Genomic DNA, 12,767 nt, shown 5'->3' with positions numbered 1-12,767 from the left:
AGATAAAAAAAAAAAGTCCTACTGTATAGCAGGGAACTATATTCAGTGGCTTGTAGTAACTGATGATGAAAAAGAATAAGAAAAAGAATATGTATATACATATGTGTATAACTGAATCACTATGCTGTACACCGGAAACTAATACAACATTGTAAATCAATTATACTTCAATAAAAGGGGGGGAGGAATAAAACCATTTTGGAGCCCCTAATGAATGAATGCATCTAGGCATGGGGTGTAAATGACTCCTAACAACATAAAAAGGGGGAGAACTCAGACGATATGGACATACAGAACTATTAGCCTTGAAAACATGCGGGGGTTTTATACCAAATTAGAGAAAGTATACTTCAGTATAAAATGCTACTTTAGAGTGCAAAGAATTATTATTAAGAAATACATGCCTCTTTTCCACTTGATATGCCTAAGATAATTAGTCTTTTTTATCTGAAGTTTAAAGAAATTAGTCATTATTGGAGAGCATCTTCAGATAACACAAAATGAAGAGAGTCAAAATTGCAATCATTTTCAGCATACGCTCTAAGTTAAATTATAGTTTAATCTGTTAAATTTTCAACTACTCATGAGTTTGGTATTAAAGAAATTAGACACATGAAGTTCCAGAAGGTAGTAGAAATTTGAAGACTGCTCCTACACCTCTATCAAGTCAGCTGCAAAGTGAGAAACTGATTGAAACATCTGGTCGGAGTTGTTGGCTTTTGTTTTTTTTTGTTTTTTTGTTTTAAGGTGGTGCTCAAATCCAATGTAAGTTGTGTCAGAGGAATATAAGAAAATAAAAAGTAATTCCTCAAAAAAGGAAGACCCCATTTGGAAGGTTTTTAAAACACATTTATAAACAACCTGTGGGCTATGTCAGCTTTTTATAATGAAGAGTGGAACCTCCTTTAGGTCATATGTAGATAGTTTGAAAATCCCAATAGTGCTTTTCAAGGTTTTGACGTATCTAGGTTTGGCCTATTTTTGCGCAGAATGTGGGTATCTTGCCAGAAAATATAGGGCCTGTTTCCATACTTTGCACTAAATTAAGCACCAGTCGACACTGAAATGGTTCCACGAATTGGTCACTTCCGGAAGCACAATAAAAATACTAGTTTCTAAACGTTTGTACTAAACACGGTTCCGCTGAAATACATGTGCTCTGACCGCGGGCCCCAAATTGCCCCCTAGGTTCGCATTTCTAAATGAGGGGGAATGAATGAGCACCTCGGGCGTGCAATGGAGAAAGACTTCCCAACCCCACACTTCCTTGCGTCCTGAAAACAAAGCTCTCGTTCTCTAGAATTTAACTGTCTGCTTGATGATAAAGGAGCTGCCATTTAATCGCGGTCTGTAAGATAGAGGAAGTAAAACGCATTTGAGCTGAACGTCACGGACGGGGCGTTCTGCCGGGGATGAAGTTTGGAGATGCTGGGGCCGAGGCGGCTTCTCCCCGGCGGGGGAGCGCGGCGTCACCGGAGCCTTCTCGCCGGCAGGTGAGCGAGATGGAGGTGAACGGGCAGTTCGAGTCGGTGTGCGAGTCGGTGTTCAGCGAGCTGGAGTCGCAGGCGGTGGAGGCCCTGGACCTGCCGATGCCCGGCTGCTTCCGCATGCGGAGCCACAGCTACGTGCGCGCCATCGAGAAGGGCTGCTCGCAGGACGACGAGTGCGTGTCCCTGCGGTCCTCCTCCCCGCCGCGCACCACCACCACCGTGAGGACCATCCAGAGCAGCACCGGTGAGTGGGCGCAGCCGTCCCCGCGCCGCCGCCCGCCCGGCCCCGCGCGCCGGCTGCGGCACGACGGCCCCTGGACGCCGCACGTGGCGTCCTCGCTGTCACCACACAGTCCCGGGGAGCCGAACGCCACCGCGCCCTGCAGAGCGATGGCTTTGCCTCCCTGCCCGCCTCCATCCCCAGCCTCTGGCCACATTCACGCACCCCCTTCTTTCTGCATCTCCTTCTCTGGTGTCAGCAGAGGAAACTGCAACTATGGGACCAGAGGGGGCAGCCCGGGGGGTGGGGTGGGGTCTTCCCAAGACCCCGACACAGCATCCTTGGAGCCGGCAGGCTCGTCCCCACTAACTCTTCCTCTCCATAATCCGGCCTTGACTTCTAAGGGTGTGACCCCTGATTGTGGAACATAAATGGAGTTGGAATGCGTTTTTAATCCCAAAATATCTCCCAAGACCTGAAATGTCACTATGAAAAAATATGGAAGAAATGGATGATCTAGTAACACTGATTGCACATTTTATGAGTTTTCTTCTATTAGAATAGAAGGTAAATTTATTTCATGATTTCAAAACCTCCTATCTATACATACACAGCACTTCCTTTTCCCTCTAAACCGAATTTAGGTTTGTGCCCATAAACTGTACTTTTATCAGATTTGAGTCAGAGAGACACAGAAGCGCTTAACTGGTTTCCACGGTCCTGGAAGCTGCCTAGGAATAGAATCATGGATTATGTATGACAGAGTATGTGTTGTTTTTTGAGTTTCAGGGTGGTTTTTTTTTTTCCCAAATAACATTTGGGTCCAAGAAGAATATCCCCTCCACCTTAACTAGTCTTAACTTTGAGTTCAGCATAACTCTAGTAAAGAGTAATTCTACAAAGAGACTGTCAAACCAAGAGTCAAGATAAATAATGAATTAATGAGAAGGAAAAATCTGTACCAGAATATTATTCAATTTTTGTTCTAAGTGCCTCAAACGTCAGTCATTATCACATGGCCTAGAATTTTTACAAGTTTGAGAATTAATATTAATAGGCCCTCAAACCTGATTTGAAATCCTACTAACTAGAAATACAGGACTGAGAGAGGAATTTGAAAAAAAAAAATTAGAGGCGAAACCATAGGAAATCATTCTGGGCCAATGAAAATTAGGATTTCAGCATTAAGGGGAAAAATGCTTCTAGACGTTGCTCTGGCCCCGCAACTCTGGCCCTGGCTGGCTGTCACCTACCAGAGGTGGTGGATGTGCATTCTTGCTCACTAGGAAATTCTGAAAGAATAGCCTCAGGCGAGGCGTGAGGTTAATAAATTAAGGAAGGTTGATTCAGGAAACGCAGGCATTTTTAATTCATTCATGGGCATATTTGTGCGTGTTTACATCCGTGCAGTAAGTGTAGCTTGAAGCTCTGCCTGTGCCTCTCTGGCGTCACTGCGTCTTTGGTGTCTGCCGTGTCCCCGCCTGCACCCCGCACACAGCCCTCCCCGGTGTCCGGTCCCTTCCTCTGTGTAACGGTCTCATAGCCCGCCCGCTGCTCTTCTGTGCTGAAATTGCTCCTTAAACACACAAAATGCAGATCCTTGCCCAGAAGGGCCAGAGGAAGGAAGAGGGCCTCTGACTCCCTCCTCCTCCTCAGGGGGCAGTGTTTTGGGTAAAGTGACAAGAGACTCTGGGATGGCAGGTTTCTGATCAGCGAAGAGGATTTTGTGTTTTGTCATTTAAGAGATAATTGTCTGATACCTCCTGCATCAGTTCTTGTGCAGTGCTCTTTACTCCACATACCCGTGTTCTGACCTCCCTAAGAGCCTTCCCAGATACCCCGGGGGTTCCCAGAATTCAAACAATCAAGTCATCAGATAAAATCCAGGTTGCCTGTTAAATGTGAATTTCAGATACATGGTGGATCGTTTTGTAGTATAAGTATCTCCTGAATAGCACATGGGACCTACGAAATTAATTGTAGTGTTTGGAGTGTTTGATAAAGCTGACGAGCCTATCAGAGAAGGAGGTGGGTGGGGCCTGGGAGGGAGTCCTCTACTGTTCCATTTAGAATATAAATTAAATTGCAGGAGTTTTAGCCAGAGGCCTTCTGTGGGCGGAGGTGACTGCATCTTCTCCACCTTGGGCTCCCTGTGCCTGGTCCTAAGCCCCACCCGGCCCCCTGCTGCTGCCTGGGTGGGAAGGCTCCAGGCTCGGCTGCAGCTGCGGGGTTTCGGGGCAGGAAGATAGGGCTTGTTGCTGGGACTGGTGAGGCATCAAACAGCAGATCTCGGTACAGGGCAGCTGGCGACTTCACCCTTAGTCATCAGCCTAAGCCTTCTGGTATGTCACCTTCACAGCCGTGGAAGAATGAGCAATTTAAGGACTAAACATGATGGTAGATTCTAAGCCCTTCCAAGTTCTAATAGCACTTTTTATAGTTTCTCTATTCCATAGATTTGTTCTTTAAAAAAAAAGTCATTATTTTATGTTATTCTGTGCCCTTCATTCTACTGTTGTCATAAATCCTATGTTCCCTCCTCACCCCACCGTCTCTGTCTCTCTCTCTCAAACACACAAATTTTACTTCTCTCTCTCACATGATCTCAGTGCTATCATATTAATTTTCTTCTTCTACTGGTTTCCTTCTGACATCCAATCAAATATAATATCCTGTAGAAAACACAGAAAATCTACTTTCTCATAGGACCTACTAATTTTTGAAAGAATGGAAATCAGGAAATCACTGCTCTAATTTTAACCATTTCCCCCATGAACAAGGTCAAATTTACATCCGTGTTCACTAGGACATGACGCCAGTTTCTCCTTTGCTCATTGTTCTTGGATGCTCACAACAGATTTCATTTTTCCTAAACTTCCCTTTGCTCAGAAAAAAAAATTCTTCATTTTTGTCAACTGCAGTGATTAGCTGTAACTTTTCCCCCACCCCAGTCCACATTCTAAGGCTTTGACTTTGGGGTCAGCCATTTTAAATTGTTCAAATTTTCAAGAAAATATACTAGGTAAGCTTTTCTCTTCCAGCCTTGTCCTTTTGTCGCATTAGCAAAATGAATCTGCAAAGTCCACAAAAGTGTCTTGTTGCCACACGGGAGAGTCATGAAGATGGTCTTGGCTCTAAGTGGCCCTAAGGAGCCCCCAGTAATGGGACCAAGGATTAACAGAGATTTATCCTAGCAAATTGGGGCCAATCAGGAACTGAGTGAAGGAGTGGTTTATAGTGATGCATCTTTTGGGTTATTGCCTTTTTGGCTTATCTAACTATGACAGAATCTTATATTATCTCAGCTTATCTGTTTCAAGCACCCAGATATCTCTCCATCTAATAGATTCAACAAATTTCTATGTAAATCATTACACCTGGGACTAGGAGTTTAGCACTATCGCAGGAAAGTAAAAATTTAAAGTGGACAGTTACCCCCATGAGTAAGGGAAAACAAACACCCTTACTTCAATCATCTGAAGATTTCAGGGAAAAGTAGAGCTTGCTGCTAGTAATATACCCACACCTCCGCTTCGGAGTAGCAGATCGGACTGGCCTCCTTAGAGTATCTGTGTGCAGTTGTATGCATTTAAGAGGGTTCTTTTTACTTCCTGCACTAAGCATCTGGGGTCTATCAAAAGCATTATCACATTGTAGCTTAGACAGACTTGAATCTGGTGATCCCAGGAGCCAAAATAAGCAAAAACATTGTCTCGCCGGTAGACACACACATACAGGTCCACAGACACGTACGTGGTCAGGAAGGACACAATAAATCGTTTGCCGTGATCACCCAGCAAGTAGTAGGTGGGAGGGTCAGGTGGAATGGAAAGAGGGAGGTTTTTTGAATAAGCATTTATTGCTTTTCGTGATTTTAAGAGCCAGCATAATATCTGAATTAAAATAATACTCTTTGACAGAAATAGGCAAACTATCATGACAGATGATTTTCTGGTCTTTCAAGAAAAGTTTTCACTTTGAAATCACAAGCTTTATGTAGCCATAATACAATTTTTATAAAGAGTAATGCTATGCCACACTGTTGCTCTTGAAGTTTTGCCTGTGTGCCATATTCTTTTATTAGGGGAAGCTCTTAGAAGTGGATGGAGTTGAACTGGTCTCTGGGAGCCCCCGGGCAGGGCGGTGAGAGCCTGGGACAGGGCATCCCTCTGGGCGGGAGCCAACACCGTTTGCCCTCTTGAGTGTGTCTGGGGGCCATGCTGCTCACAGCACCTATTTTCAGTCTGATTTTCCTTACAAGAGAGATCATATGTTCACTTAAATAGAGACACGCTCTTCCAGCTCTGACACACCTACTCAAGGCTTGCTCCGTTTGCAAAAGCAGTTACCCTTTTAGATAGCCTGAGGTCAGGGCTAACATCCCAGGAGTTCTCACAAGTTTGGGTCATCACAGCCAGGCAGCCATCCTATCTAGGAGATCACATGAAACCTACCTCCAGTCCCCTACACTCCAGTCCCCTACACCCTGCTCCCCCCCCCATCCACCACCACCAACTAATCCTAAACACACAAGCTCTTGAACAGGGCAATGTGAAGGCAATGATTTATATTTGCAATACACATAGTAGACATTCAATAATGGAAAGACAAAAAGGTGAGAGAAGATGCAGAAAATACTTGTTTTACTGTGATGTAATTGACAGATTACATCGAGTAAGTTCAAGGAGTGGGATGCGTTGATTTTATATATTTATGTATTGCTACGTGATTACCACCATAGTGCTAGCTAACACCTCCACGGCGTAACATAATTATCATTTCTCTTTTGTGGTGAGAACATTTAAGATCTAGTCTCTTAGCAACTCTGAGTGTAAAACAGTATTGTTGACTGTCATCACGATTCTGTGCATCTGAACTCCAGAACTTACTCATCTTCTAGCTGGAGGTTTGTTTCTTTGACCACTGTCTCCACATTTTCTCCGCCCTCCAACCCTGGGAACCACCACTCTACTCTCTGTTTCTATGAGTTCAGCTTTTTTAGATTCAGGGTCTGCTCGTGACCACCTATGGGCCAAATCTAACCCACTGCCTACTTTTATAAATAAAGTTTTATTGGCACAAAGTCACCCATCTGTTCACATATTGTCTGTGGCTGCATTTGCCTTTTAACAGCAGAACTGAGCAGCTGCTGCAGAAACCGTGTGGTCCAGAAAGCCAAAAATATTTACTCTCTGGCCCTTTACTGGAAAAGGCTGTCACCCCTGATCTAATCCACAGGACCCATATTAAGATAGGAAAACTAAGGCCCAAAGTGCTGAGCTGGGCCCCTCACTGGAGGCAAGGTCAGAATAAGAGCTCAGGGCACCCAGCCCTAGCCCTTTGCTTGTTTGGGCCCCAGCTCTACAAATTAATGGAGAATCCTTAGAGATCCGGGAAAGCTCACTTCCTTTTAACAAACACTAAGTTAATTAATAGGTCATTTTTATAAAACAATGAGGGGAAGGTTTAGAAGTCCAAAGGACAGACATCGGTCAGAAGCCTTTTAAACAAAGAACCTTTCTTTTCTATTCAAGATAAGATCAAGTCACAAATATTCCGATCTTGCGTGGACTGGTTCCTTGTCCCTCTGCTTTTGAGAGTCCCCTTCCTTGAATTTCTCCAAATGTCCAAGTAGAACTGGAGACATCTACTTCCTCCCATCTTAGGAGGCTTAGATCAAAAAAAGAAAAATAAAAAGAAAAAAGGGAAAGATCTATGGTACAACCTACGTATGCTTCTTGCGAGGTAACATCTCTGTTTGGTTTCTCTTGTTTTAAATGAAGCTACTGGGGACTGAACCCAGGACCTCATTCATGCTAAGCACACACTTTACCACTGAGCTACACCCTTCTCTGTGTTTGATAGCTCAGAAAACTCACAGTGATGACTTTTGGAAGAATTTTGATTATAATATTTCTTTCTTTCTTTGGGGCCCTCAAGGTGGCATTCTTTTGCAGTCTAATAGAAATATTCCAAAGTCATAAAATACACAGGTCGTGTTAGACACCGAGGGAGATAAAGGGTCTGAGGAGTATCTTCTGCTTTGATCTCCTCCAGTGGCTTTGCTGTACATAAATCACCTCTCGGGGCCAGAGTGCCCAGCCTGGAGGGACCACGCTCCGTAGACAGCCCACAAATCTGTCTTTGCCCATCTGAGCACTTGTCATGCGGCCAGGTGATGGGGCTCCAGGGCCTTCTGGCCTTTAGGGTGGTTGTGCAGTTCAAATGAGATCGTCATCGAGGAAGCACTGAATAAATCACACAGAATGCCTCTACCTTGTCTTTGAGTTCAAATCTCTCCATCTGCTTAGTTTAATAATAATGCTCATGGCTCACCTTTGAGCAGTATTTGATAAAGCATTATGACCTAGCTGCATAGATAATCTCTTGTAATCCTAACGAATACTCCATGACACGTATGGGATGGGACACCATCCGTTTCATCATACAGGAAAATAGAGTGAGGCTTAGCGAGTTTATACAGCTTGACCCAGCTAGTGACAGAGCAGGCTCTTAAATCCTCTCATTAATAAATGCGTAGTAAAGTGTAGTGTACCTTGAAATAATTTCCTTCCAGTCTGTCTACAGAATGAGAGGCCCAGGAACTCTTCTCTCTCACGTTCCTTCCCACAAATACTCATTTAGCCCCAGCCATGTTTGAAACCTGTGTTTTTCCGTAAAAATTCCTGAAAACCCCTCTTTTTAAGAGAAACTGTTTTTTTCCTTTTTAACATTTTTTATTGAGTTATAATCATTTTACAATGTTGCATCAAATTCCAGTGTAGAGCAGCTTTTCAGTTATACATGAACATATATATATTCATTATCACATTTTTTTGCTGTGAGCTACCACAAGATCCTGTATATATTTCCCAGTGCTATACAGTATAATCTTGTTTATCTATTCTACGTTTTGAAATCCCAGTCTGTCCCTTCCTACCCACCAAGAGAAACTGTTTTGATCACCTACCAATGGCATGGTTTTTAATGTTGCTTTGGCTAACCCTGGAATAGCTGTTTGAAGTGAAATTAAAGATGTAAAAAATTAAGGGAAATTGAAATGAATAGATAAAAAGCTTCTACAAAAATACTCTCTGGGTTTAAAATTTCCTATTACCCCTTGTCATTTTGACATGACGGCGGATTTCACAATCAAATAGCCAATCCCTTGATCAAATTATAGTGTTGTCAGACAGCACTGAATGGAAAAAAGAATTACCAACTCACGTGTAAACTAAGCAGGTGGTAAATTCTGTCATGTGGCTGATGAAATGATCAGAGGTGGACTAAGTAAAAAAATACTACAACAGTTTAATCCTGACCTGGCTGGTCTCTTGGCTGGGTTACGTATTCATAACCCAGTTCCAAATGTCAATCAGAAAACACAAATTAGAAAATCAGACTTTTTTAATGTGAATATTTATTATATGGGAAATTTCTCAAAACATTAATGACATGACAACACAGAACCTAAAAATTCACTTTTTTATCTGATATCTCCATAGACCCTATTTTATAGTAGAAGAAACTGATGTTTTTTAAAGCCTTCAAAGTCCAACATTGCTGATCTAATTAATGTTGGACGTTAACAAATACAGCAAAACAACAGCAACTGAAAACTGTACATGCGATTTATGCTGGCACCTGGACAGCCCTTCCCAGCTCCAGCTGGTAGATCCAAGAGCCACGGTTTCATATTTCTGTTACTTTTGCCTCTGACTTTCTGTCAAGCGTTCAGGGTAGCCATTACTGCTGCCAAGTGTCCTTATTTAAAAAGAGAGTTGCCTCAAATTAATACCATGGTACCAAGTACCATAAGTTTACTATATTAGCAACTGTATAAGAAAAGTCTTGTATTTGTTATAATGATGAATCAATGATCATGTAACTATTAATACTCTGAAAATTTTCTTTGCCATCTGCTGGTGTCCTACTGACATATAAATTCCACCAACATACAAGATACCCTTTTTTCTTTTTACCCTTCCTTGTCAATTATCAGTATTAAAAAAATTTTTTTAATTATCAGTATTACTGAGAATACTAAGTCTAATAACTTCTCACTTAACCTACAGAAGAAAATGACTAGTCTAAATTATCTCTAAAAATATGACAAATTGTCAAAATTTAATTTAGGTTTTATCCCTACAATATTTTTTCAGTTTTATGGTTTCAAGGGGATATGTATATTATTAAAATTAACTTTGCTTAACCAGTTTTGTCGTTTAGAGGTGTATCCTTGACAAGGAATATCAGATCTGATAAAGACAGGAGCTCATTCTGAATGTAAGATTACCATCCTTTCTCTCTTAAAAGCCGACCTTGAACTTTCTTTCCATCTGATATTCTTATCCCATTACATTTTCCCCCACAATTAAATTTTATAATTTAGGAAAATTAGTAAGTCCATATCAGCCACTGCTCTGCTTCTGAAGGACCCTCTTCTCTTCTAAAATGTTGATTATGGCCAGAAATCTGATGTGATATTCAACGTTAGCTTTTATTATTTTCAAGGAACTTCTTTCCATCATCTTTTATTTTTAACTTTTTGTTTAGAAATAATTATTTACAGGAAATTACAAAGATAGTACAGGGGTCACTTATACCCCACCCAGTCTCCCCCAGTGGTCACAGACACCCCAGGTCACATCCTAACACCAAAACCAAGAGACCGACATTGGTGCATTGTATATGGTCATCACAAGTGCAGATTCTTACAACCACCACTGCAGTCAGGATACAGAACTATTCCGTAGCAACACAGATCTACTCTGGTCCACGTTTTTCCAGTTTGAATGAAGTAGAGAAACCTTACCCCCCGTCAAGCCTCTCTGCCCTCTCCTGCTTACAATCATCTGAAACAGTTTATCCACCTACATCAAAAGCCATGTCACACAATGGTATACTTTTTGTTCCAAACATCAAATACGCTGTAGAAAATTTCAGAGGAGAAGGAAAGTCTGTTGTATTTACCCATATTGTTTTGCCAAATTGCCAAATCTGGGAAATTTTCAGCCGTTATTTCTATGACAACATTTTTGTCCCCACCCTCCCTGTCTTGTCCCTCTCTGGGGACTCAGTGGCCACAAGTCCTTCCACGGGTGGTTTGAGCAGGGATTCCTTCAAAGAGGACATGGGTGGGCGGGCAGGCACTGTTTTGGTGTGTGTGTCTTTTTAAATCCCCATTGCACAGAGTTCTTCTGTCTGTCAAATGCCAAAACAATTCTTCCCATGCAAGATGCCCCACCTAACATGACCCAACTTTTACAAATAGCCAACCACCCAAAATTGCATTTACCTGCTGCGTCCTGTACTCAGTGCCTCCTGTTACTGTCAGAATTCATTCTCCTCCTTCCCAATCCTGTCCAAGTACTTTTTCTCACTAGTCTGTAACCTATGGGCTAAATTATTCACTCTTTAAAAATACTCAACTCCTCGAAACAAAAACTCAACCATCTTGATTTAGAAAAAAAGTGAAAGAAGAAGAATTGCCAAGGACGCCAGTGCCCCTCGTCTTTCACATCGTCTAGGATGACTTTAGTGGCATATCAAGTCACACTGGCATTTTAATAAAGAGCAGCTTATCTTAAAAAAGTAATGCAAACACCACACATTTTCTGTTTACTTAGCCTTTAAATTGCCATATGTTTGTTTGGTTCAGGTGGCAGCTCCAACAGCATCTTTTCCAGTTTTACTGACAGCAGGTTGGCTGTATCCCATTAAATAAAAAGAATGTTTAAAGAGACTTTCTTTTCATGTAATGCTTAGTGACCTGATATAGCCACTATGGAAAACAGCATGGAGGGTCCTCAAAAAATGAAAAGTGTAACCATCATATGATCCAGCAATTTGACTTCTGGATATTTTCTCAAAGAAAACAAAAACACTGATTCAAAAAGATATAGGCACATCTGTATGTTCACTGCAGCAGTATTTAAAATAGGGAATCAAACCAAGTGTCCATCAGCAGATGAATGGATAAAGAAAACACACACACACAATGAAATATTACTCAGCCATAAAAAATAATGGAATCTTGCCACTTGCAACAACATGGACAGACCTAGGGGGTATTATACTAAGTGAAATAAGTCAAACAGAAAGACAAAGATTGTATAATTTCACTTGTATGTGGGATCTAAAAAACAAATTAAACATAACAAAATAGAAACAGATTTCCAGATACAAAGAACAAACAGGTGGTTGCCAGAGGGGTGAGGGGATGAGTGAAATAGGTTAGGGAGATTAAGAGGCACAAAATTCCAGTTATAGAGTAAGTAAGTCTCAGGAGGTAACGCGCATCACAGAAATACAGTCAGCAGTATGGGAATAACTTTATATGGTGACAGCTGGTAACTAAGCTTACCGTGACGATCATTTTGTAATGCATAAAAATATCAAATCCCTATGTTGCCACGAGTCCTGAACGCTTTCTGAAATCTTAAACTGCTTAAATCAAGAGAACGCATGCTCTGAACTTCGGCTGAAGTCTCCCCTGCTTTCACGCAGTATAAGGTCTCTGTCAGTACCCTGGGACCCAAACTATGGGTTAAAGAGTTTAAATACACTTAATCTATAGCTTTGCAGCCATTCAACGTTTAGCCTTCAAAACACAAACCTACAGGTCTTGCACATAAGATTTGCCGAGCGAATATTTGTTGAGAGTTAATCTATAGGTGAAGATGGAAGATTTCCTAGGAAAGTTTCTACTTCACTGAATGCTAGAAGTTTCCCCGATGCCTCCAACAACCACACAAAAATGGAAAGTTCTTTACTTTTTTCTCACACACCTGAAAATAAACCACTTCATTTTAGAAAGAGTGGGATGGTCACGTCTCCCCCACACAATCCTGAGGAACAAAGTTTCAATCATTTCTTATTTGGGGAAGGAACGTCTCGAAATGGCTAAGATGGTGAGAATCACGAAGACTGGGCAGTGCTAGCGTCTGCTGATCAAGGCTTGCATTGTATTCTTAGCTGCTGATTCTATTTTATGTTCTTTCTCCCCACTCCTCCCAGTCCAAGCCCCGTGGAGGTTACGTCCCTACCTTTCCCTC

The 12,767-nt window shown here is 41.9% G+C and overlaps 1 protein-coding gene across 28 annotated transcripts in view; it reads left to right on the top strand.

Annotated features, from left to right (window-relative positions):
- Nucleotides 1-12,767, top strand: part of DLGAP1 (DLG associated protein 1) — an 822,007-nt gene that overhangs the window by 698,237 nt on the left and 111,003 nt on the right. For all 28 annotated transcript variants that reach the window (XM_072949181.1, XM_072949175.1, XM_072949174.1 and 25 more), the window contains one exon: nucleotides 1,494-1,734. In XM_072949181.1, coding sequence (XP_072805282.1) covers nucleotides 1,494-1,734 — 241 coding nt within the window. The remainder of the gene's footprint in view (nucleotides 1-1,493; nucleotides 1,735-12,767) is intronic.

Source organism: Vicugna pacos, chromosome 24 (assembly GCF_048564905.1).
Source record: "Vicugna pacos chromosome 24, VicPac4, whole genome shotgun sequence".
Classification (NCBI taxonomy): domain Eukaryota; kingdom Metazoa; phylum Chordata; class Mammalia; order Artiodactyla; family Camelidae; genus Vicugna; species Vicugna pacos.
This window is presented reverse-complemented; position numbering and strand designations above follow the sequence as displayed.